The 27,215-nt window shown below is 36.6% G+C and overlaps 1 protein-coding gene and 1 long non-coding RNA gene across 2 annotated transcripts; one reads left to right on the forward strand and one right to left on the reverse strand.

Annotated features, from left to right (window-relative positions):
* Nucleotides 1–3,857: 3,857 nt before the first annotated feature.
* Nucleotides 3,858–4,809, forward strand: LOC134675708 (spherulin-2A-like). The gene has a single exon (XM_063534018.1). It carries the CDS (start codon nucleotides 3,870–3,872, stop codon nucleotides 4,764–4,766), a length of 897 nt encoding a protein of 298 aa, XP_063390088.1. The 5' UTR covers nucleotides 3,858–3,869; the 3' UTR covers nucleotides 4,767–4,809.
* Nucleotides 4,810–9,903: 5,094 nt separating this feature from the next.
* On the reverse strand, nucleotides 9,904–14,747 carry LOC134675709 (uncharacterized). Its single transcript, XR_010099784.1, has 6 exons — nucleotides 14,635–14,747; nucleotides 13,818–13,892; nucleotides 11,953–11,982; nucleotides 10,998–11,030; nucleotides 10,342–10,362; nucleotides 9,904–9,945 (listed from the first exon to the last, which is right to left on the reverse strand). It is a non-coding gene; the product is annotated as an uncharacterized LOC134675709 (long non-coding RNA).
* Nucleotides 14,748–27,215: the final 12,468 nt, after the last annotated feature.

The following is a 27,215-nucleotide window of genomic DNA, read 5'->3' on the forward strand; positions in this document are numbered from 1 at the left end:
GTTTTTGATTTTTAAAAAGCGTTTTTCATTTAAAAGATATGTCAAGATCGCTTACCTTCTTGCAAGTTCTTTCTAATGCTAAAAAAAACAAACTATATTAGCACGTCTTCTCATCTTGCCTTTTAATAATGAGGTCGCGAGCGCGCGTCATATATGACGAGAAGGGGCAGATTATAATAATTCATCGAAAAATTATGGTTGTAAATGATGAAACTAGTTTCATCAATAGTTTCAAGAAATGTGTCGAATTACGTTGAAATTATATCGATTTTCAGCGACATTGTCACTAGTTTTAAAGTAATTTCTGAAGAAAAATGATTTCGTCTAACTTTCATTAACACTACAAAGTCATACTAACAAAAATATAGTCTATTAAAGGTGGAGTACAGGATATGTATAATACAAAATTACAATTGTTAGCAGTCCGAACTTTAAAAAATTTACATGTAAGATCGACAAAATCAGTACAGTACGCGCGTTTAAATACCTAAACGTCCAACCGAAAATAAACATTCCTAATTTAATGAGTCTGTTTAAAAAAAATAGATGTATTAAACGGCAAGATGAGAAGACGTGCTAATACTCGTAGAAACCTGTACTTGTTATTTCTATTACGTAACAAAAGGTGTACAATTTCATCGACTAAATTTATCAATTTACATTTCTGTGACTAAAATCGATACCGGCCTCATAATTAGTAATAAAATAAAACAGTTTTCAATTGAACACATCAAATAAAAAAACCGGGCAAGTGCGAGTCGGGCTCGCGCACGAAGGGTTCCGTACCATAATGCAAAAAAAAAAAACAAAAAAAAGCAAAAAAAACGGTCACCCATCCAAGTACTGACCCCTCCCGACGTTGCTTAACTTTGGTCAAAAATCACGTTTGTTGTATGGGAGCCCCATTTAAATCTTTATTTTATTCTGTTTTTAGTATTTTTTGTTATAGCGGCAACAGAAATACATCATCTGTGAAAATTTCAACTGTCTAGCTATCACGGTTCGTGAGATACAGCCTGGTGACAGACGGACGGACGGACGGACGGACGGACGGACGGACGGACGGACGGACAGCGAAGTCTTAGTAATAGGGTCCCGTTTTACCCTTTGGGTACGGAACCCTAAAAAACATTTGTCTCGAACAAAGTTCAACGTGTTAGTTTCATGTGTAATCCAGCACTGGGTTATAACCGCGAAAATCGAAGTTCGCAATTTGCAGGCATTTTTCTCTGTCACTCTAATTACGCCTTCATTGGAGTAAAAGAGAGAAATCCCCGCAATTTGCGAATTTCGGTTTTCGCGGTAGCCGTTCTGGATTGACGGTCTACATTATTCTAGTGGCGCTGGATTGGGCCAGCTTTATTTAATCAAAAGTAGACCATCATCCAATCACAGGACTTGCATGTTGACTGGAATGATTATATTCCAGTGCCGGTTCACATTATTCCATTAGCATTGGTGGTGGACTGGAATAAATGTAAACTGGGCAATGGGCATTAACCTTTTAAGGCACCTCTACACGATCACGGCCAACGCCGGCCACTCCAAGGGACGCATTTATGCGTTAGAGGGAGCAACTGATATTGCTATCTCATTCTACCACATGGCTGCGTCCCTTGGAGTGGCCGGCACTGGCCCATCGTGTACAGGAGCCATTACACAGGGTTATACTGTACTGTATAAACGGTTAACTCCGAATTAGTTGGCTAACCCTAGAACGCGCAAGTAGCCCATGGCCCATTAATAAAAGGTTACGTACGAAAATTAGGCTTTCGACACGGTTTAATTTATGATGTCCACAGGAAAGTCGTATAACCTTAACTCATACTAAAAAAATATACCAATATACCTATTATATTAAATATTAGAATAACATATCTTTCCAGTTTTGTAAGGCGAATAAAAATAATTAGTAATTACCAAATAGTCAGTGAACTTCGTCCATTTTGAGTCAGCGAAATTGCAAACATGTGTCGAGATTTCGTACGTAAGTTTGTTTAGATCATACGTAAGTATAAATTATATTATGCAGTAGCGATCATAAATAATGCTATTGTTCCAGTTAAAGCGATACTATGTTAAAATAAAACTAGTAGTTCGCCCCGAACTGAGAAACTGGCAGTTAACCAAAAATTATTATAGAGTCATTGTTTTTAGTATTTTAGTCTGCCTTCTTGGCATAGGCCTCCTCCAGTTCTCTCCACGTCTCTCTATCCTGTGCCGTCCTAATCCAGTTTACTCCCGCATGCTTCTTAATGTCATCTGACCACCTCATTAATGGTCTCCCTTCTCTCCTCTTTCTATCTCTAGGATACCATTCTGCTACCTCTCTATCCCACTTACTTTTACCTTCTCTTGCCATATGTCCAGCCCATTTCCATTTTAACATTAAAATATACACATTTTAACATTTAATATTAAATATATACATTTTAACATTTAATGACATTAAAATATATTTATAAAAAAAATTGATAGGAAACATATTGAAACTAATATAATGATAAATGAAATGTGAATTTATTTAAATGCAATATGTAATAATTCTATTTTGGTCAATAAAGGCTATTCTTATCTTATCTTATCTTTATTATAGAGCGATTGACTTTATTGCACCTACTTAGGTACTCGTATAGTGCGACATAAAATAGCAGAAAATAAATGAGGGCACCACTTTCTACGTACACGCACGCAGTTGTACGCAGTTGACGTTTTTGAGTTCCATTTTATTTATTTTCTACTATCTTTGCTTATCATGAACAGTGGTACAACTAAAAATGAAATGCTATTGCATTTAATATTCTATCTTTTACTGGTAAGATTTAAAGTCGAATGGCATTTCATTTTGTTTTGTCTCACTATTCATGATAAGCGTCGTTACGTCGCACTACAGGCGACAATGGATCAAAAATTGCCTGGATTTATTGCAAGGTCTGTGGAGCCCTTGACTGATAGATTTAAGCAAAGAGTAGTATGTAACCTAATTAATCGTATAACTATATGTAGGTACTTATTAATAGCATTAAGTTTTTATAGCATTCGATTGCTATCAATTTACTGGAGCGACGACTTAAGACTTGTCTGCAAACTTAGCAAAAATTGTCAGCGTTACCGTTTTAGCTAAAAATATATAGCAGCAAATTTATTTCAAGATGTCAAGACATTTGCTCTTTTCATGTGTCAGTATAAATATTCGTGAGAAATTCAAGTGATCATAGTTTAAGAAGTCACTAAGACGTCATCAGGTGTGTCTTGACTTCTTATTTATCGTATAATTTAATTTAAATTATATATATTATCCAGCATTTGAAATGTAAGTATTTTTGGCGTTTTTTTTTTTTTGTTAAATTTTAAGTCCTTTAATAATTGGTCTTGCACAATAATGTAGTTATAAAGAAAGAGTCGCTTAAGCCATTATTCGATTTGACTTTACAAATTCAATTATTTTTCTCTCAGAATTAAACAGAAACTTGTTTCTTTTTATTTATTGCCTTGTAAATTTCACAAGTATCTACTTTGCTAATATTTCTATTAGTTTAACGTCTTTCTGTACATATTATAAAGCATATTTTTTAATGTTCAAATGTAATATTGAACAATGATCACCCGGTTGCATCTAGAACAGGCCCACCATACAAAGTTTCCCAATTTTTAATTTGAACCTTGTTGTAACTTGATTACGGTAACTTTCGTTTATTTTGGAAAACAAAGATACAAACGAAATGCTACTTTATGTCATTTTCGAAAGGTTCGAATCAGTTGAAACAAAGTGTACAATTGTACATCGTAATGCACATTGGGCTTTACGAGGATAAAGTTTCTATTTCAAACCTTACCGTTATTTACCTATATTTCCTCTTTTCAGAGCCATGGCGTTCAGATATCTCCTCCTAGTCCTCCCTGCGCTGGTGCACGCCCGCATCAACGTAGAGGTCAGCGGCAAGTTCGAGAACGACAACTCCGACATGAAGGTCCACTTCTCCGGCAGCCAGATGGACACCATCTCCGACCAGGAGCGCGGCAGCTTCAGCTTAGGAGACAACAACCTCAAGAACGCCGTCAACGCCTACTTCGGCAGACGCCCTGATGACGCCTTCCTTAAAAGCCCTACTCCTTGGGGAGATCTGTATAGGACTTACAACTGGAACCAGGTTGCGAGGACCTTAGTGCCGAAGAGCGGCAAGGTTCTGAAGATCACTTCTCAGCCCCTGATCGTTATGCAGCAAGTTTTTGAGAACAACAGCACGAAGCCGGCCACCTTCAATGTTGGCATCTCACACTCCGTTGAGAACCGTGTTTCGTCTCACTGGACCAAGAGTGGCGAGCTTTCTGTAGAACAGGAGATCAGCTATGGGATTGATATTGAGTTGGCTAATCTGGGTGGATCTACTACCTTTAGATACACATCCGCTTGGGGTATTGGTGCCGAGAAATCCGAAGCTGTGACAATCGGAGCTACGTCATCCATGGAAGTCTTACTTCAGCCAGGACAATCTGTGACCACTGAGCTCCACGCTACTAAGGCCACGATTCAAATCGAGATGGAATACTTGGCCAGCCTTTCTGGAGCTGTGGCCGTGAACTACGATGATGTGTACAGGGGTCACCATTACTGGGCGCTGCCGGTGCAGGCTGTCATGTCTCACGGGGGTCTAAAGAACGAGATCATTTCTCGAGAGGTCATCGAGATCGGCTTCTACTCTCAGTCGAAGGTGGTGGTCCGCGACAGGAAAAACAGCACCAAAATTATGGAAGTTGATTTCTGAACTAGGTATTGATCAAGTGTAATAAAACTAATAAATGTTGTATGTATTTTTATATTATTTTTTATTTGATTACCTTTTCAATTGAAGATACGTGACATTTTCAACCAAAAGAGTAGGTACACTAGGTACTTATTGTCAGTTTTCTATAAGGCGCTTATTCCATATAGCTCCAATTTGAAATTAACCTTATCGACAATCGATAATGTTACCTTTTGGTTGAGAATGTCACATACAATTACTCACAGTCCGTCTAAACCAACTCTGCACCGAGTTTAATACAATACAATTTGGGTTGGGCATCTTATTATAAACTTCATATTTTCATAGAAATTTGATATTTATAGTGACATTCCCACAATCTATCATTACAAATGCCATGCAAAGTCAGCTGGTTCCGACTGTACCCTAATAAACACTTAAGTTATGGAAAGATGCCCTTAGTCACAAATCAAAAACAATTAGCAGGTACTTGATACTTATTCCATGAGAGCACTCTTTCATAATGCAAATTAGAAGATAATTATTATGGCAGGTACTTGGTTCACAACTCTTAAGAAATGTTATAATTGTGGGAGTAGGTACTTAAATAGGGAATTGCAATAAAAACCACATCCACACCATCATTATATTACGGTAGTTTATTTCATCAATAAAATCGATTTGTTTGTGTTGTGTACCTGGGTGGAAAAAAAATACTTAAATAATTCGTTTAATTTTATTCTCATATTTAAATTACACATAAAAATTAGGTACATATAATATAAAAAATATTACAACACATTACAATTAATACCAATGTCAAAAATACAATAATTCATAATAAAATTGCCTTAGATAGTATACTACTCCACATTTTTATAAGTATAATCTATTTGTTAACAATAGGTATTTAACTTCGACTATAGGTAATCTAGCATTACCTACATATACAAATATAATTAAATAATTAGGTAAAATGACATATACTTACACAAATATCCGCCACTCGTTACTGCAATATTTAAAAATAAATATAAAAGCTTAGGAAATTAAACGCTTTCAATCTAAACGCTTTAACAAAGCTATAATATATTATTTGTGTGAAAACAGTAAGTTACGTGAATGTTATGCTACCGCTGTTAGGTTCATTATAGGTCATAACAAAGACCGTATCCGTGACCCGATAAAAAAAAGCTTTAACCTATTGGGTTCACAAGTGTTATAGGTATCAGTGGCGGCGCGTCCATAAAAACCGATTCCCACCGGCTTGCTTGTCCTTGGACATTTGGGCAGAGTTGTAAAGGAAATATGTAAGCCAAGTTAGCCCCGGATTGCCTATGGATATGTTTGACGCGCCGCCACTGATAGGTATGTATGTAATTAGGTACATTTATAGGATTACCAATACATTTATGTATCGCTATAGCCTCCTGACGACCGGGTATCAAAATTTGCCAATTTAAATTTAACTCTATCACACTGACAAAGAGTTAAAAATATATTGGGGCCTATGTACCAAAAACTATAGTAAGTATATTAGGTACTATGTACCTACTACGTGTAGGACGCTGGAGGATAGATGTACATAATTATACCTAAGAGAAAGTGCTTGAGGCTTACCCCAACGCCATCTTCTTTAATTTTCTTTCCATCCTATAATAAAATTGCAATATAAAAATGACTAAATATTACTATTACTATATATAAGTACCTATTGACACAAACTATATGAAGATATTTTACCATAACTATCCCCAAAACATTAGCAATGATCTGAAATGATAAAATTAATCATAAATGACCCTTCTAAGTCTACTCGTCGTATCATAATAGTTATTTACGATACATGTGCGGAAAAGAGGAATTAAATCGACACGAGTTGCGAATTACCTATTCGCACGTGTACCGTAAAACGTATTACAGTAATATATAATATGGCCCTTTAAACTTTTAACATAGGTACGCACGAAAAGTGCTATTTCTCGCACTAGTGCGGAAAAATAGGACCATATGTACTGTAAAGAACATTATAATTATTATAAACTGACTAAAGGTGTCATATGGAATAAGTATTTGGATGTAAACTGCCATGTCAACAACAGAACTGCTGTTGCGCCATTAGGCCCCCCCACATCTGGCGTCTTTCGAGCGTCGGCGTCTACAATTCTATGGCCGACGTCGACGCAACGTCGACGCAGCGTCGACGCAACTGCGCAGCGACGTCATTTTCCATAGCGCTGGACCGACGCCGACAGACGCCGACGCTCGAAAGACGCCAGATGTGGGGGGGTACTTAGTAATCGCGGTAATATAATGCGGCGGCGAGCGTTGGTAACATTCCATTTCTAACCGCAGCTGCACTACCGGTACTGAACGCGTCGCTGTCTTTGTCAATTTCCATAGTAAAATTGACAGTAATGCAGCTGCGGTTAGAAATGGAATGTTACTCTAACTCATTTTATCAAGCAAATTTGACAGATACGAGTACAGCGCCCGCGACAAGGCAGTAATGTTGCAATAATGTCTAATTAATGCCTTCAAAATGTTTTTAAAAGGGTTGTTGCATTGCATAGGCACGCAGCGACGCAGCATATGACCTAGATCTCTATTGCTGACGCATAATTATAATGCTGTACCGCTCGCACAGCGTCATTGGCCGCCGGCATCATGGGCGGGACAGTAATAAAAAACGCGCGGGCGATAGAGATAGGAAGACGCGGGGCAATGTACGAAATTACCTGTGCTAAGCCTCCTTTTTTTAGACATTACGCCAGAGATGTATGTAGCTAATGCAGTAAGTACTTAACTATACCCAAGTAAATTAGTAAAGAATACTGTTAAGATGTAAGTTACCTCAGCCAGGGTAGCAATAGAATTGAAAAATGATAGTTTCTTTACAGCTCTGGGACTTGCCGACCTAACGCTGGTCTGAAACAAGAATTAGAATCACAAGTTACATTTACCCATTTGTAAGTAAAATAGTAATGCTTTTACTTTCAGTACTCAATACTGATTACGGCTGTCGCCGACGGTTGAAAACAGTATACCGGGTGTGGCCTGTAACATGAGCAAATAATTAAAACATAGATTGTACTCTTCAAACGGTGAGACTTTCGTTCAACAACTTAAAAAAAATGAAGTAATTAGACTCCCTATTTTACATACAAAATAAATATTATCTTCAATGGACGTCATCGCCACGCCATATCATTGTGATTGACGTTGCTTGTCACGCCTTAAACATAACAAAATTCGCAATACATTGCGTCTTAGAATAAACTTGAAAGTGTATTAAAAATCAAACCACAAGTTATTTTTAAAAGTTGCTGAACAAATGTTGGTCATTATGAGGAGTACAGCCTATAGTTTAATTTTTTGCTCGTATTACAGGCCACACCCGGTAAATACCCACTTCTATACTTCGTTTTTTTTAGCATTAGAAATTAGGTAAACAATCTTGACGTGTCTTTTAATTGAAAAACACATTTTAAAAATAAGTTACGGCAAATTTGTAACAATTATGAATCTAATACCATCATTTATATTCGTCTGCTTTCATAAGTAATAGTTATAGATTTTTAAAAAGCGTTTTTCAATTAAAAGACCTGTCAAGATCGCTTACCTTCTTGCAAGTTCTTTTTAATGCTAAAAAAAACGAACTATAGGTACTACATAGTCACACACCCGAAAGCATCAATTTTTTTTTTATTAAAATCACTTAGTTTAAAGTGAAATAAGACTCACCACGGTACCCGTTTGGTCATCATAATAATATGCCTGCACTATCACTACCACAAACAGACAGAGCAAGAACAGTACACGCATCGCGGTCTGCGTTTGCGCATGTTCTACCGTGGAAACGAAAATTTGTATAACAATCAATTTTCCCATTTCTACGTTTAGCTACGGTAAAAGCGACGTATCACGCTTAATCAACTCGCCGTGGTGGATTTCTTTTCTTATCCTCACCATACCACCTAGTACCTACCTACCTACTAGGTACTACTAGGTACCTACCTAGTCTTCAATTTCTATCGACTTAAGACATTATCACAACACAAATAATTTAATTAGTGACTTGTACGTGTACTGTTACTAATTGTATCTTCTTCTGTTGTTTCACTTTTCACTGATTGCAACAAAAAAAATTGTGGTTACTTAATATTTAGGAAAAACTTAAGACGAAACAGGAGCTGAGCTTTCAATATTTTAGGTAAAATATACCTACTCCTAAAACTCGTGCGATAAAGACAAGGCAAAAAATCCTGCGTAAAAATCTCAAAAATCGAGGTTTCGTACTCGACTGTTTCCTCCTCCAAAACTTAACCAATCGTAACCAAATTTGGAAATCTAAAAATGATAATGAAATTATCTGTGTCGGACCGTTTTGCTTTTTTGGCTAATTGATATCAGTTTTGAATACTACGCCTCTCATAGGCATAGTCAATGAGGCCATTTTTGCCATTTTTGAAGGGTTCTTGAGCCTTAAAAAACAAAAATATCAAAAAAGCAAAACGGTCCGACACAGATATTGACAATATTAATCTGTGTTGAACCATAATCATTGCTCTAGCCTCAAAACTCACGGAGGAAACAGTCTAGTACGTTTGTATGGAGAAATTACCACACAATGACAAATTTCTATGAAATTATGGCGTTTATAATGACAGCCTTACTTTTTTCATCGATTCAAATCTGTGCAAAATTAGCTTAGTTGGGCTCTTGTAAAGAACGAACGCTAACGCTTAGGTCCGATACAGACGGACTGTAAACTGCAACCCGACTGCAATTTGTATGGGCACTGGACGCCAGCTGCAACGTCGGCGTGCAATTCCCATACAAGTTGCAGTCGGGTTGCAGTTTGCAGTCCGTCTGTACCGGCAGGGCCCCCCCACATCTGGCGTCTTTCGAGCGTCGGCGTCTACAATTCTATGGCCGACGTCGACACAACGTCGACGCAGCGTCGACGCAACTGCGCAGCGACGTCATTTTCCATAGCGCTGGACCGACGCCGACAGACGCCGACGCTCGAAAGACGCCAGATGTGGGGGGGCCCATAGGCCGAAAGGGTTGGAGGCTGGAGATGTAGGTCACTCTGTTTCAGATTTAGCCTTTTTTTGCTGCTTTGCTGACGGTTAATGAAACGATGTTTTTGATTTGCACACTTTATTTTTATCAGAGAAGATTATGCAGTAGGTACCTGTTAAAAAAAACTTTTTATTATAATAATTTATTTTCTGTTGGTAGATACAACTAAAAGAAAAATAAACTAACTTATCTAAATATAAACTAACTATGGGACCAACCCTGTACTCGGAGAAAAAAATTTGGCGTTTCCATAGAAAACGTCGACATCTAATCAGCCAAAATGTATGAAAAATTAAAAAAAAAATTCGGATTTTGGGGTTGGTGCCATAATAAAAGTAGCTCAGTTTAGCGAGTAGAATCGAGCCCTGGATTTAAAGCCCCATGGTCAGACACACCCTGTATAACAACGTTAACGACAGAATGATTAAAATAACAATTTTTGCTTTTTGGAAATTGGGCACAATTATAATTCTATTTAACATCTTAGCAAAATTCAGGAAGTTCTTACCAGAATGCTCTCAATTTATTACTGTAACAATAAAGTATTGCCACACTGATATATTATTCTAAACAGATATATGTATGTATATATCTACAGTTCGCATTCAAAAATACCTATGTAGGTACCAGTTTAATTGTTGCACATATAGAGCCATAAGTATTTCTTCTTATTAAATTACTAGCGACCCGCCCCGGCTTCGCACGGATTAACAAATTATACATCCAACGGCGCGATTCGGGAAATAAATTAGACATTCACTAGATATGAAACAGTAAAGATATGTGACGTTCCACGGCAAAAGGTACTTTATGGCGGCTGCCGCTTACGCTATTATTAACGCCGCTTCACTATTCAGCCGGGGCAATGGTACCTTTTTCCGTGGAACGTCACATATCTTTATTATTTCATATCTAGTGAATGTCTAATTCATTTCCCGAATCGCGCCGTAAATCTTCCTTAAGAATCACTCTATTGATAAGTGAAAACCGCATGAAAATCCGTTCAGTAGTTCACACAAACAGACAGACGCGGTGGGGGACTTTGTTTTATAAGGTGTAATAGTGATTACAGAATGGTAGTTCTTGTGACGCGTAGTTTGATCCGCTACTTTTAATGCCGACTGTACACAGGTTGAAATTTCAACCTACTATGTACACACTTACCCCCGCTCCTTCTTCATGTATTTTCTTTCCGCTCTAGAATCACAAGATGCAAAAGCTTATACCTACCACCTTTATATTAAGTTTTTTTAGCATTAGAAAGAACTTGAAAAACGAACTATAGTTGCTATCATCGGATGCCTGTTAACTGGACATTCGTAAAGTTTCTAAAAGCCATGAGTCCCTTTATGGTCAATTAAGGGCCAGTTGCACCAACCACATTTAGCGGACTGATTGACTATTGATTAGTCAACTATATATTTTCCTTTTTTATTGTGTGACGTATCACATTAATGTAATCTATAAATTTATTGTAAATACAGAGGTTTTTCATTGTGATTGACATCTGTATTTACAATTTATAAACTATAGGTAACTTAAAGAAGCGCCTGGCGTCCGTTGGCTCGTTGATGGGTGGATAACATTCGGAAAATCGTGGGGCGCTTTTGGATGAGACTAGCCCAGGACCGGGATAAGTGGCGTACATGAAGAGAGGCCTATGCTCAGCAGTGGGCGATTGAAGGCTAGAATGATGATGATGATGATGATAGGTAACTTTATCAGCAGTAAATAAACTTCTCATTCTCACACCTACCATCCAATTTTGCAAGCGCTATAAAGGTGACCGACGGTTTGGTGCTACCGACCCTAACCTCGTGCCGCCCAATGTACATTAGGATGTACACTCAGTTTCGATGGAATGTCAACCTTAATTAAAAAGAAAGTAGGTAGCATTTCATCTGTCTCGTAAAAATTTCGAACAAATGAAAATGAACCCAATTGAAAATACAACAAGATTCTAATTTCCTTGGCTATAATTTTGTATGGTGGGCGGCACGAGGCTAAGAGTGTTGCTATTAGTAAGTACCAACAAGGTTCAAACGAATTGGCAATCAAATGCCACACTTCAGTTTTCTACAAGTAATTTAGGAATTTGAAAAATTAAACATTGCTATACCATTATGACGAGTAGAGCATTTTTTATGATCTGAAAAGACGTAATAATGTTTTACTTATTTTAAAAACTCTATCGATTTCAGCATCAACATACATGACACGAATATTATCAAAAAGTTTGAATGGTGCTTGGGCTGCTGGGCGTGACTAACAAATTATACCGGGTGTGGCCTGTAACATGAGCAAATAATTAAAACATAGATTGTACTCCTCAAACGGTGACACTTTTGTTCAGCAACTTTTAAAAATTATGAAGTATATAGACTCCCTATTTTTCATACAAAATAAATATTATCTTCAATGGACGCCATCACCATGCCATATCATTGCGATTGAAGTTGCTTGTCACGCCTTAAACATAACAAAATTCGCAATACATTGCGTCTTAGAATAAACTTTAAAGTGTATTAAAAATCAAACCACAAGTTATTTTTAAAAGTTGCTGAACAAATGTTGGTCAGTATGAGGAGTACAGCCAACAGTTAAATTTTTTGCTCATATTATAGGCCACACCCGGTATAAACATGCATTGTGAAACGTTACTCTCCTTTCATTGGCAGTTGGTAACGCTGGGTTAGCAATATTCAGAAGGATGGGTCATCACAGAGCGCAGCTTAGAATACTCTACTCTTGGTAGTTATGTTCTATACAAAATTAAACATAGTCGTAACAGTAATTCCCGGTTCTCGCCATGCAAACTCAATTGCTCAAGGGTTAACTGGAATAGATCCCTGAAAGGGATAAGTTCGCCTTTGTACTAATAATGTGTGCTTTTTCATGTTTTATGTTTCTTTTTGTACAATAAAGTATTTTACTACTACTACTACTAACTCAGTACTCGAAGCATTCCCTAGTACAGGTTTACGAGTACCTAAGGGGTTGAAATTAGCTCGCGGATGTGTTCGTCAAATATATCTGGTCAGAAAAACCGGTAAATGTATAGCGGGAATTAAGCACAGATGAATCTTGGAACAGATTTTTGGCAGTCACGCCATAGACGATTCCCGCCATATACAATTCAAATACTCTCTTAATAAAATAAAATAATATAGCAAGGAAATATGACTGTACACAAGTAGATTTCAGAGGTAAAAAACATATGACCGACTCGGACGCCAAACACCTGCCAGATTTAGTCGCGTAGCCAACATAACAATAGCTTACGCTCCGTAGCGATCGTAACGCAACTGTCACTCTTGCACTAATATGGAAGAGTGATAGAGACAAAGCATTTCGTTGTCGTAGCGATAGCGATTGTCACCTTGGCTAGGCCGGCTGGAATACTTCATACAATTCGTGTCGTTGCCTATGAGGTGATACATCGCTTAAAAATATATCACTGAGATGCTCTATAAGCCATTGTCTTCCCTATAGAGCAGCGGTCGGCAAATTGCGTCCCGCGGGCCGCACGTAGCTCGTGAAACTGTCACTTGCGGCCCGAGTGCCGCCTTGGCTATTTTGTATGTAATTAGTGACAAACGACAATGTCTCATAAAGTCATAAATATTAACAAAGTATACGGCCCGCGTCACCTCCGTTAACTACTGGCTACGTGGCTGCTAAAAGGTTGCCGAGCGCTGCTATAGAGCATCGTAGATAATTACCTATACCTACTTACTCAAACTCTATTTTCAAATAACTTCAAATTGTGTTATATTGTACCTACTTAATATACCTAGACCTAATTTGTAAGTACCTATAAAATTATTTAATAATTTAAAAAGCACGACTGCGAAAAGCAGTCGCCAAAAAGTGATTGATACTTGACTACACACTCAAACTAAATACAGTTTTGTAGAGCTTTGTTAAATTGTAATTTTTCCATTTGATTATAATAAATAAAATTAGTATATAATTATAACATACCGAGGCTAAGCTAAAAAAGGCGCTGGCCAAGGATAACTTTTTTACACCGTGGTTTGTTCGTGGGTTTACGTCATCCTGAAAATGTAAGTATAATATAGGTAATAATTTTAATAGCTACATTGGAACGAAGTAAATATCATAAATATGATTAAATGATGTAATTCAACCAAGTATCGATATATCGTATATATTACAAAGAAAATTAGAGAGACAATAGCATGAAAACTCCCTCCACCTTCTTTGTACTTATAACAATTAACAACATTTCATATTTTTAAGTGCTACTTTTTATTGTCTACATCGAAAAAACGCACTAATTTAAGGTACCCGTATTTTTTTATTTTGCGTAAGTCCTATATTTTGGTCATAAAATCTATTTATATTGTTACTTGAATCAAAAGGGCGTATGTAACAAACGTCATTTGTGAGAATCGTGACGTGACGTTAGTATGTAACAAAAACTAATACCAGACATACTGTGGCCCAAGTGAAAAAGGGTACAAGTCTCGCGCAGCTTAGGTGTAAAAGGGCATAAGTGTTACTTGGAACTTACGTCCTTTTACAACTGCGTTGTCCGATACTTGTACCCTTATTCACTAGGGTCACAGACTGTGTCCCTAGTGAAAAAAGGTACATGTCTCGGGCAGCGCGGTTGTAAAAGGGTATAAGTTCCAAGTAACACCTATGCCCTTTTACACCTAAGCTGCGTGAGACTTGTACCCTTTTTCACTGGGGCCACAGTATATTCATGCAAAGTTTCATGAAACTTAATATTGTATGGGGGCGGTTGGTTACTGGTTCCTAAGATTTAACTCACCGAAGAGCTAGAAGAACCAACGTGGTACGCCTGAATGCCAATAGCGAGAAGGCAGAGAAGCAGCCATACGCGCACGCGCATGGTGACCAGAAACTGCTTACGCCACAAATGAAGGTGATAATCGATTTATGCACGTGGTAAATGCTTAGAATCAATTATTTTTCCATTCCATTTCATTTTCAATTCATTATTTAATCTTTTTACACGACTGCCCAAACAAAAAGAGTGTATTGTTTTCAGCGTTCATGTTTTGTTTGTATGTATATATGTATGTGAGTTTCTTTATTCCACCATAACTTCTGAATGCCTTAACCGATTTAGATGTATGATACATCATTAGAATCCTTACGTCATCCCGACTAACATAGGCCATGTGACGTTATTATAAAACCAATATGGCGGACGTAATACACAAAATTGCGTCACGTTTAGAAAAAAAATCTTGCAATCCTATCGAGTGGGGTCTCAAAATGAAGAGCCTAGAAAGACGACTTAAAATATATATGCAGCATACGCGTTTAAGTCTTATTTTGGTTAAATAAGGATTTACAAAATGTGCTAAGAAAAATAAATCCTTCTATCTAATTTAGTGAGCTATCAAATGAAAGGGTATTGACTGCTGATCATAAAAATATATACAAATCATCCGTATGATCTGTATATATTTTTATAAGGTAAAAGAAACTAAATCGCCCTATTAAAATCTAAACCTGTGAACTTCGATTTAAGCGATAGGGTTTGAATAATTTATGGCTTATTGCATTCTTATATTTCTTGTGAATAAAATTGTACTTGACTACTAATTCAACCCGACTGTAAAAAAACAGATTTTGATTAAACACGTGCGTAGTAGTTTAACACGTACATACCAACCTCAATCATTTCTTCTTAACTTTAGTACTAAACTAATTTTCATAATAGTAAGAAGTATTTAAGTGACAATGATTATACATATTATGTCTTTATATACTTGTATAGGTCGACTGTAACAATAGAAGTGTATTGTCATTCTATGTCTGAACACCAAATTAAAGGCGCACCAAAGGTAAACTTCGCGTAGGACCGAAAGCCCGAAGTGTCCAAAAGAGGCGTACCTACCTTTAGTATAATATTGTACGCTTACCAAAGCCGAGTGTCTTCGGCGCCCTCACACTCAAAACGTTGGGCGTAGCCCGACGTACGTTGCGCGCTGTACGCTTACCAATCCCGGGCGCCTCCGGCACCCTCATACTAAGAGTGTCGGGCGTAGGTAGCCCGATGTACGTGGTGCACTGTATGCGTTCCATAACCGGGTGCCTTCGGTGCCCTCATATTTAAAGCGTCGGGCGTAGCCCGACGTACGTGGCGCGCTGTATGTGTACCAAAACCGGGCGCCTTCGGCGCCCTCATACTTAAAGCGTCGGGCGTAGCCCGACGTACGTGGCGCGCCGGACGCGTACCAAAACCGGGCGCCTTCGGCGCCCTCATACTAAGAGTGTCGGGCGTAGCCTGACGTACGTGGCGCGCTGTACGCGTTTCAAAACCGGGCGCCTTTGGCGCCCTCATGCTAAAAGAGTCGGGCGTAGCCCGACGTACAAGACACGCTGTACGCGTCCCAAAGCCGGATGCCTTTGGCGCCCTCATACTTAAATCGTCGGGCGTAGCCCGACCTACGTGGCGCGCCGTACGCGTTGCAAAACCGGGCGCCGAACATCCTAAGAGCGGGCGTAGATAGCCTGACGTACGTGGCGCGCTGCACGCGGTCCAAAATTATGAGTCTTTATTGTGGACCTTCAAATCCTCATGGCCATTATAATTAAAAATTTCTACTTCTTTCTAAGAAGTTATATTTAAAAATGTCGAATATCCCAAATTGTGAACATCATCATTCTCTTGCCCTTGTCCCATTCACTTGGGGTCGGCGCAGCATGTCTTTCTCTTCCACACCTCTCTGTCGCCCGTCATTTCATCATTCACTTGCATTCGTTTCATATCATCTCTCACACAGTCCATCCACCTTTTCCTCGGTTTTCCTTTCCTCGTGCTTCCCTCCACATTCATTCGTAATACCTTTCTCGTCACATGACTTTCATCCCTCCGCATCACATGCCCGTACCACGCCAGGCGATTTGCCCTTACTTTTTCTGTTATGGGTGCAACTTTCAGGCTTCCTCTTATATACTCATTCCTTATCCTATCCATTCTCGTCACGCCACACATCCATCTCAACATTCTCATCTCCGCTACATGCAATCTCTTTTCATCCGTCACCTTTAGGGCCCAACACTCTGATCCATACATGACGACAGGTCTTATGACTGATTTATAAATTTTACCCTTCAACCGAAGAGGCATTCGGGTGTCGCAAATGGTTCCCGTGACCTGTCGCCATTTCATCCATCCTGTGCTAATCCGGTTTTTCACGTCACGGTCAATATCGCCATCGCACTGTACGAGCGAACCGAGGTACTTAAAGTCGGAATTGTGCCAAATTGTGAACACATCCACATATTATCCACAGAAAAGAAGCCCGGACGTATTCCGGAACGGTGAGCTTAATTAAAAGGTCCCAGTTCCAGAAGCTAATATCCACATAAAAAAAACTTCGTGGACAAACTAAATGGCCGGGGGAAATCTATATAGGTACCTACCTTAAATCATAGTTTTATACTTAGGTTTTTTCACTAAAATGTTTAAAATAAAATAAATAATTAAAAAATTAAAAACACGACTGCTGCATTTTAAAGCGAACTGAAAAGCTAAAAATAATGGTCATATGTTAGTTACATAACTTTATGAATCTAAATTGGAATGTAAATATACACTCACGGTCATTCACAGTAAATACTAAGGGTTATGCTCATTTATGGCCGTGAATGTAGGTACGTGTACATTAAATTTCTATTGCAGTCGGGGGACCTTTTGAATGAGATGCACTTAGGCACACCAAGGTCCCCCGATTGTAATAGAATTTAAATGTACACGTACCTACATTCACGGTCATAAATGAGCATAACCCCTAGTATTTACTGTGAATGACCGTGAGTGTATATTTACATTCCAATTTAGATTCATAAAGTTATGTAACTAACATATGACCATTATTTTTAGCTTTTCAGTTCGCTTTAAAATGCAGCAGTCGTGTTTTTAATTTTTTAATTATTTATTTTATCTTATAATATGCCTATTGTTTTGTTTGTAGTTCTTTTATTTATTTTGTATACTGAATTCCTATCTGCAATCTATTCTTAGCGCCACTAACACCATCCTACTAACCCGGGGTTAACCGGTTGAACCTGTAGTGACCATGGTTACCAGTATTTGACACTGGGTTAACGGTTTAACCCGGGTTAATGGGATGGTGCAAGGGCCTTAGTATTTTTGTTTATACATTGTTTAACCTACATACAGTCAGTAGCAGAAATTGCTAAGCGGGCGAGGTGTTCAAAATGATCTTGACGCGACTTTATTGTTAAGAGAATAAGAGCGTGTCAAGGTAATTTTGAACACCTGGCCCGCTTAGCAACTTCTGCCGCTGACTGTACCTATTAATGTGGCTATTGTCTGAAGGGGGAACGAAAAATCAGCGCTGCGTGGTCATTATTGTTATAACCTCCTAAGGCCCAGCCATACAAATGAAAAATGCAATACTTGCCACAGAAATTTGAACCTTTAGTGTAGTAAATAGAGTTGATTTTACGTTGTTCGAAAACTAAACGAAACAAAGCAAAAGCAACTCTGTTCCAATCGAATATGAAATAAATTTCATTGAACTGAATAAGTACTATAGGTAGGACCTTGGGCCTTAGGAGGATAAAATGGCTGACGCAGTTTATGCTGAGCCCGTTCCTTTAATTTTGTCATGATTTATTTATATTTACATTAAAGATAGCGTTGAATAATAATTTTAATGTGGCAACATTAGCATTACCCTGATTAATACAGGGGTGGTTGGGAAAATAACATTATACTACTGGCAACACGGTAGGTAGTGGGGACACGGAACGGAGCCAGTTGGACAGGCTCGGGCAGTTCGTTCACTTGGGTGCAGGCGGTCAAAGAGGACAGACTGTGAAGGATTGGTCAGATCTGAGTAAACGCAAGTACCTCCATCCTTATATTATTAATAGCAGAGTAACCATACTAGAAGAACCACCACAAATCAGAAGTGTTAACGTACCACTAACCCACAATAGGATTTTAAGGTTTATTTTGAATTCTACGTTTTATGAAACGTAAGTTAGGTATAGAATTAAAAAGTATTTTATTTCATGAGTTTGGGACGATTACATGTTCCAGATATAAGTTTGGTGATTGCTTGTAAGTATATAACTATCTACATATTTATAAGAAATTTTCAAATAGTAGGCATGATGTAGTTGCAGGTAGTTTTAAAACTCTCGAGTAAATAATAGTCATTAAAAGTATCTCTTGCTTCTTTGTTAGCAACTGAATTTTAATTAGTTTGCATTTTTGCTATTTTGAGTAAGAAAAAATAACGACTATAGAGGCAACGTTGTGTGATGGACCCCATAGTCCCATACTGCCGTCCTAGTCTAAAAGGCAGTTTTTCGACAAAAGCTAGTTTCGAGATAATCGCAAAAAACCAACCCAAACATCTTTCTTGAATTTCTACGAAACGGTAAAACTTTTTCCATTTTTTCTTTTTGTATGTGGTAGGTATATATATGTACTTATTTTAGGTATTTATAGTATGTTTCTAAACAGCTCAGTTTTTTTTTATTTTATAAAAAACACTTTAAATTAGTATTAAGCTTAAAAATGAGTAGGTCGTACTAGTCAAGAAGGCGGTAAACATGCGTTATGCGGCGTTCTAACTTAGTTCCGCAGTAGAAACTAGGTAAAAACGCCGTATATGTCACATGCTGTCTTTTTGCTTAGTACCAATGAATAATTCGCATTTGAGATCCTAAGTTAAAAGACCCTATAGCAGCTATTCGGCCTTTTTGGTTAGTATACTAGGAAAAATTATGAATTTGACCAGATTTTCGACTAGCGTGCTAGTGTAAAAAAACGGATACCAACAAAAACACCGAATATACGGTTTTATAGATTAGTATTTATGGAAGAAATGGGAATAAAAAACAGTCACGTAGTTTAAATGTTTATTTATATACGAACAAAAAACGCCATACTAGTAGGCTATTATTAAAAAAACGAGATCCAGCAATTACTTTTTGGATTATAATCTCAATTAACATACAAAATTAACATATAAATTGGGTTATTCCCACTAGTTACGATCAAGTTGTTACCAGTGGTAACTAATGGGAGTAGTTACCACTACAATCTTGTTAGGGTTCAATAAAGCCTCTATATTTATAGTATTCTACTTATACTGTTTTTATTACTATTGAACTGTAACAAAATGTTGGTGGTAACTACTAGGAATAAAATCCAACCTTTTACCAGTGGTAACTACTGGGAAACAAATCTCATTAGTTACCACTGGTAACAACTTGATGGTAATCAGTGGGAAAAACCCGATCTATGTGTTAATTTTGTATGGTAATTAAGATTATAATCCAAAAAGTAATCGCTGGATCTTGTTTTTTTAATAATAGCCTGGTAGTATAGTGTTTTGTGTTCATATAATAAGCAAACATTTAAACTGTACTGTAAAAAATTGTTGGTGGTAACTACTAGGAAAAAATCCCACCTTTTACCAGTGGTAACTACTGGAAAAAGAAGTTCCCAGTAGTTACCACAAAACTGAGTTGGTGGTAGCTACTGGGAAGAAAAGTGGGATATAAAATCCCTGTAGTTACCACTGGTAACAACTTGGCGGTAGATACCTAACTAGTGGGAATAGCCCCATAATATGTAACAAATTTTTAGTGTACGGCCTTTCTGATTTTATTTGTATAATAGACTAGATTTACTCGACTCTACTAATGACATTACATATACTTCTAATGAGCATGAGCAACGAAACTTAACAGAGTCCGCAGTAAGCTCAGCCGAATTTTTACTTCCCATAAAAACGGAGATTCGTACTCATTTTAAAACAACGTGTTGGATTGTACTAAATTGCACATACAATGACATGAGGTATATCTATGCCAGTACCTAATTAGTTTATATTCCAACAAAACTAATGAAATGGAGGAAAAATAAGTTTTGTATGAAAAACTTATTTTCGCTGTATTTTTTTCCATGGTATCTGAAGCTACACATTAATTACAGGCATAGATATACCTTATCCTTTACTGAGTACAAAGTTTTAGAGCAATCTAGCTAATCGTTTTAAAATGAGAGCGTAACTACAGTTGTATGGAGAACCCAGCTTGCTGCTGACTTAAATCTTAGCAAACATTTATTATCTTTGTAGGTGACCAGTTTTTGCATACATGTAACTCAAAAAATACATAATGTTTTACCGAATTCGTGGCATCGCTAATATTTATTTTAGTTTGTTATCAATAGGCATGGAATTTCATCGCACGGTAATACGTTAGCGAATTATGTAGTCTACATTAGCAATAAAATTAATACGAATGTATTAATTCCTGCACATACTCTGTCATTTATTTAATTCTAAAACGCCTTTTAGCGGTTGTAATGAAAAATTAGATTCACAATAAAATTATTTTTCTATTAGATTACAAACTCATAGCTTTGACTATTTTAACATACAACTATTATCTAATACACAAACATACTAACCTATTTTAAGATACATATTGTTTTTTTATAAAACGTAATAGATAGTACTGTAATATATAAATACTATGATAAATAAAACGTAATATAATTTGCAGTAACTAAATTGCAGTAATATTTCTTATCGAAATCTATTGGTGCGTTTTATAGATGACTGTAAATAAGAAGGCACTGGATTTCGATGGTAAAACAAAATGTAATGTCAGTAATAAATAGACAAAAATAGTATCAAAAAAACATAGACAATAAAACGTAAAAAAAAGGTAAATTGGATATAAAAAGGTTGTGTGTTGCACATTCTCCCCTTTTTTAGAGAGAGACGAGGACCTTCGCTAGTTTTCTTAGAGGTCTGCGCAACACGCCAACGGCGGTAACAACATCCGCCACTCTTGTTATTCCGTCTCTACCAGGGTAAAGGGCGGTAACGCGACCCTTGGGCCACGAGCCTCTTGGTAGGTTAGGATCGCAAACTATTACGATATCGCCTACTGCGACATTAGGCGGCGACCCTCCCCCCGCACGTGGTGCCAAGTAGGGCAGGTATTCCTTTACCCAGCGCTGCCAGAAATGGTCAGCCAGTCTCACCGCCCTGCGCCACTTGCTTGGACTAAGGAGATCCGCCTCGGTCAGGGTAGCGGGTATGGGGCGGCCAGATGGAGATGTGAGTATGAAGTGGGCCGGTGTTAGAGCCTCATCAGCTTCGGGATCAAGCGACACATGCGTAAGCGGACGCGTATTTACCAGGGCTTCAGCCTCCGCCAATAGTGTGCTTAAAACTTCGTCTGAAGGAGCCTGTTCTCTGAGGGTCACTTTTAAAGCTTCTTTAACACTGAGCTTTACGGTAGAAGAACCAATTTTATAGATGACTGTAAATAAGAAGGCACTGGATTTCGATGGTAAAACAAAATGTAATGTCAGTAATAAATAGACAAAAATAGTATCAAAAAAACATAGACAATAAAACGTAAAAAAAAGGTAAATTGGATATAAAAAGGTTGTGTGTTGCACAGTGCGATATGAACTAGATAAAACCTACTTAAGTATTTCATTTAAGTAAAATATTATATATATATATATATATATATATATATATATATATATATGTATATAATATTATCTTTAATTCTCAGTTGGTTTTCGGATGGACCCAGGTTCCATACAAAGATGCCCATGGTCCTTTGTCCTGGTTATCTAAATACTTAGGCGGAAAATGTTATACTGCCCGTAAGAATTCTCATTAAATTTCCCTTTAAAACATTTTTCAATAAGATTTAAACTCTTCATAATGTCAAATACCTACTTGGCTTATAAGGAATTAAACCCGATACGATTAGCTGTAATATCAATTTGATTTTATTTAAATAAAAGCAGTCAAACCGTCCAATGAATAAATAAAACTTAAACAACGTTTGCTGTAGAAAAGTACGTATGAACAATTTTACCATCACAAACTACGCTAGAAAGACGTATTTGCTGTCGAGCGGAAGTATTTGCGAGGCATTTTTAAAGTATATACCTTGAAAAAAATGATAATACTCGAAGGTACTAATTGTAAACACTACATATTATTGATAACATATGATGGTAATGCAATAATAAAGTATTTTTTTAACCTTGGCGTTCGGTCAATATTTCGCGCACAAAAAGCCACCACCGCTCTCATTCCGGCAGCCACAAGCCTGCGCTTGCGGCTGACGGCTTTTACTTAGCGTAAAGGTGTTTTTCGGCGCGCGGGGAGCATGACGAAGGTTGGAGCATATACTGCGTTATAGACTAGTTGGACGCACTTTCAACCATTTTAAAAGTTTGTTTGCGTTTAATACGACGTCCATACAAAATAAGAAGAACGTATAATAGTTATACGTTTCTAAAGACTATTATGGTGACGTAAAAAAGTTAAGTGATACTAGTCTAAAATGGCGTATGAGACATTTAAACAAAAAAAAAATTATACGATTTTTTAGACTAGTATCAGATCTAAAATTTTGCTAAAGATCCTAATCTTAAAGTGCGTATAGCGTCTTTTACGTATTTTTAGCCTAGTTTTTGGCTTATACGCTATTTTAGGCTAGATATGGTGGATAAGATTTTACGCAAACCAGAGCGTAAAAAAACGTATAGCTGCATATACGTTGTTTTAGCCTGGCTTTGTCAAATAGTCGCTTTATAGACTAGGAACGAACGAAAATTAGTGCAAATACGGTCTTTTTACGATATTTTTCTCGAAAACTAAGCCACTTATCGGAAAACGGGCCGAAGCGGTCGATGCGTCTCGATCTCTACATTACGAATATCACAAAAAGTCCATTTTGGCAAAATGTCGAAAAACTGCCTTTTAGCTTAGGGCGGCAGCATAGTCCATCCGGTATCAGTATCAGTACCAATAGTGTGTTTAAAAAAAAGAGCGTTTTGTCGGTTACTAGATGATGCTATGATGAAGTTATTAGAAATACGATGCGATGCGGTTATTAGAGATGCGATGATGATGTTTTTAGATAGAAAGGTTCATGTGGATCTTCAAACGTTTAATTTAGAAAAGACAAGTGGTGATTATAACAATTATTAACTTACGAGTAAGTGACTACAGCGTAATGATAATACTTTAAAATGGTTCAAAAATAATGTATGAGCTTGTAAATCCCATTAAAGTTGCAAGCGCTTAAAGTAAGCTGCGGTGCCGGCTAACACGAGGCCGCCGCATTTTTGTATAGTAATAGTAGGTTGAAAATTCGTAATATTGAAAAAAAAAAATCGCTTTAGAGATGAATTGATATTTAAAGGTTGTGTATCATCGATTATTCTGACCATGAGTTTATGATAAATAAGTAAACGTTATATTTGATGACACTATAAGACCGATTTTATAGACAACCGATAAGATTGATTTTCGTTTGACGTGAGCGTACGTCGAGGTAGTTGAGAATTGGATGAAATTAATGTTTCTTTTTGACGTGAGTGTACGTCATTGAAATTGAGAATTATTTAATGCGAACATGCGACTACATTTTAAAGTGTCGTATGACTAGTAGTTTATAAGGACCTGATCTGACTATGCGAGGTCGCGACAACGCGATGGATGTTTGTTTACTCCCGAGAATGCGACCAATATTTTCTTTGAATTGTTCATATCTAATACGTATATCCTAACGTGATTGAACTTATAGTGGTCTTGTCGGGAATAAAAGAAAACGTACAAGTAGCTAAAAAGTAACACAGCGTTATAATTACAAGTTCGAAATTAATATTGATCTCTGTTGAGCTACATATATAATACAAACTATTAGGTAGGTAGATTTTTTTTTAATAAATGGTAAAATGGAAAGAGAGATATGTTATATGTATACCTAAAGAGAGCAGATATTGTATAATTCTGAGTATTGTTCGAAATTGTATGGTATTGTCGAAATAAATGTTATTTTCTTCATAACAATGATGTTTTGTCACGATTTGAGTATTTGTTTCAACTTAGACTTGAAATAATTATAATTTTTGTTTGAATTTTAGTTCTTGAGCCAGTTGAAGAAAGTAATGAACATCAATGCGTTTAATGCTTAAAAATTGATTAAGTTCTCTTGTGTTTGATAATAGGTATACCTAACGACCCTAAAACTATGACCTGCTCACGTCTGAAGCTTAAATTGACTTCCATAGCACGACATATTTTCGTACATTATTCAGTGTTAAATTATAAGCAATTTACACCGTCGTAAGCAATGATGTAGTAGTAAGTTCGCAAAGTGACAGAATTATAACTCAGATTAGTCTTCTTTTTCCTTCTGAGTAAAGATATATCCCCATGAGCAAAGAGAGAAAGGTTGAATACCTTTAAGCAGGTCATTGAAAATAGTACTTAGGTACATACTAAAGGTAAGCAGAAACCGCGGGTAGTCAGTGAGGTCAAATTATTCTAAAAGTGACTACAGAGAAATATTGTGAAATATAAACTTTTTGTTTTATTATGATCGACAATTATAACAGAAATTGATTGTCATTTGACGGGATAAAGATACTCGATAGATTAAAGCAGCTTAAGATTTAGAGGTGATCAAAATACATTATTAGACTATAATAGAAATATTTTATTGATAAATTACATACTGAACTTTTGATGAGCATGCAATATTACAGTTATTGCTATTTGATGTTTTAATTTATCAGCTAAAAGTTTACGATACTCGTAGTTTATGTTAATAAAAGTCATACAGTTGAAAGAGGATTAGCATAAAAATATAAGTAAAGACGGATACTTATTTCAAGTAAGTTAGTGCACAATAATGTGAACAAGCAGTTTGTTTACATAATATGAAGTTTTAATAACATGTATATCAGGTAATATTAAGAGTTTGGACTTGAGAGTATGTCGATTAATTGAGATAAATAAAATATCATCGTCATAATGTGAGCTTGCATTATGGTGAATTTACATGAGCGTGTGTAAATTAGATGACGAGAGGTTTTCATAATATGAGCGTGCATTATGGTGAATTTACATGAGCGTGTGTAAATTAGATGACGAGAGGTTTTCATAATATGAGCGTGCATTATGGTGAATTTACATGAGCGTGTGTAAATTAGATGACGAGAGGTTTTCATAATGTGAGCGTACATTATGGTGAATTTACATGAGCGTGTGTAAATTAGATGACGAGAGGTTTTCATAATGTGAGCGTGCATTATGGTGAATTTACATGAGCGTGTGTAAATTAGATGACGAGAGGTTTTCATAATGTGAGCGTACATTATGGTGAATTTACATGAGCGTGTGTAAATTAGATGACGAGAGGTTTTCATAATGTGAGCGTGCATTATGGTGAATTTACATGAGCGTGTGTAAATTAGATGATGAGAGGTTTTCATAATGTGAGCGTACATTATGGTGAATTTACATGAGCGTATGTAAATTAGATGATGATAAGATAAGATAAGATAATCTTTATTGGTACAATACAGGTACACGTCAGATACAATTTTGTACAATAATCATACAAATTCCACATTACAGAGTATTTCAATTGAAATATACACAATATGGTAATGTCAACAATTCAAAACATAAAAAAATAATAAATTAAAAAAAAGATGTTTTAATTTATAAAACATATTAAATTAGTCATTGGCAGTGCCATTATTTTATTAAAGGTGTAAAAGATTTTTGTGAGTAACCACGAATCTAAATTTCTTTTAAAGGATTGTTGAGTCTGGACATCTCTGATGATTGTACTTTATAATGTGAGTGTACATTATGGTGAATTTACATGAGTATATGTAAATAAGATGATGACAGTTAATCATAATGTAAGAGTACATTATGGTAAACTTACATGAGCGTATGTAAATTAGAGGATGATAGTTTGTCACGACGTTCAGAGTACGTTACTTATAAGTAAATTTACATAAGTGTATGTAAGAGACGATAATGATATAATTTAAATGGGTTAAATGACACTATTATGTAAGTGATAATGCATTTTGATATATTACACTTATACGAGCGTGTGTAAATTTAAATGCGCTGATTCTATATTGCTTAACTAGTATTTAATGACAATATAGAACTTTGAAAGAATTTATGATAAATTGTAAGTACATGAGTTTGTGTAAAATTACTATCCGATATGGTCATACTAAAGTATGATTCGTAGCTAACAATGTGAGAGAGCATTATGTTAGCTTAACATAAGTGAAGATAACATAAGAGCAGTTAACACAAGCTTTTGTATGACATAAATAAATTTATTTACATGAGAGCGAGTAATGGGAGTTTGTTTCATACAACTCTACAGAATTATTGTATTTTGTCAGTGCAAGATGAGAGCTTTGTTTGTTTGTTGTGTTAGTTTGCGAAAGAAATACTTATACATTTATAACGAATTTGTTTGTTATGAAAGTCATAAGAATTACATGATTTCTGAGATATT

Source organism: Cydia fagiglandana, chromosome 23 (assembly GCF_963556715.1).
Source record: "Cydia fagiglandana chromosome 23, ilCydFagi1.1, whole genome shotgun sequence".
NCBI lineage: Eukaryota > Metazoa > Arthropoda > Insecta > Lepidoptera > Tortricidae > Cydia > Cydia fagiglandana.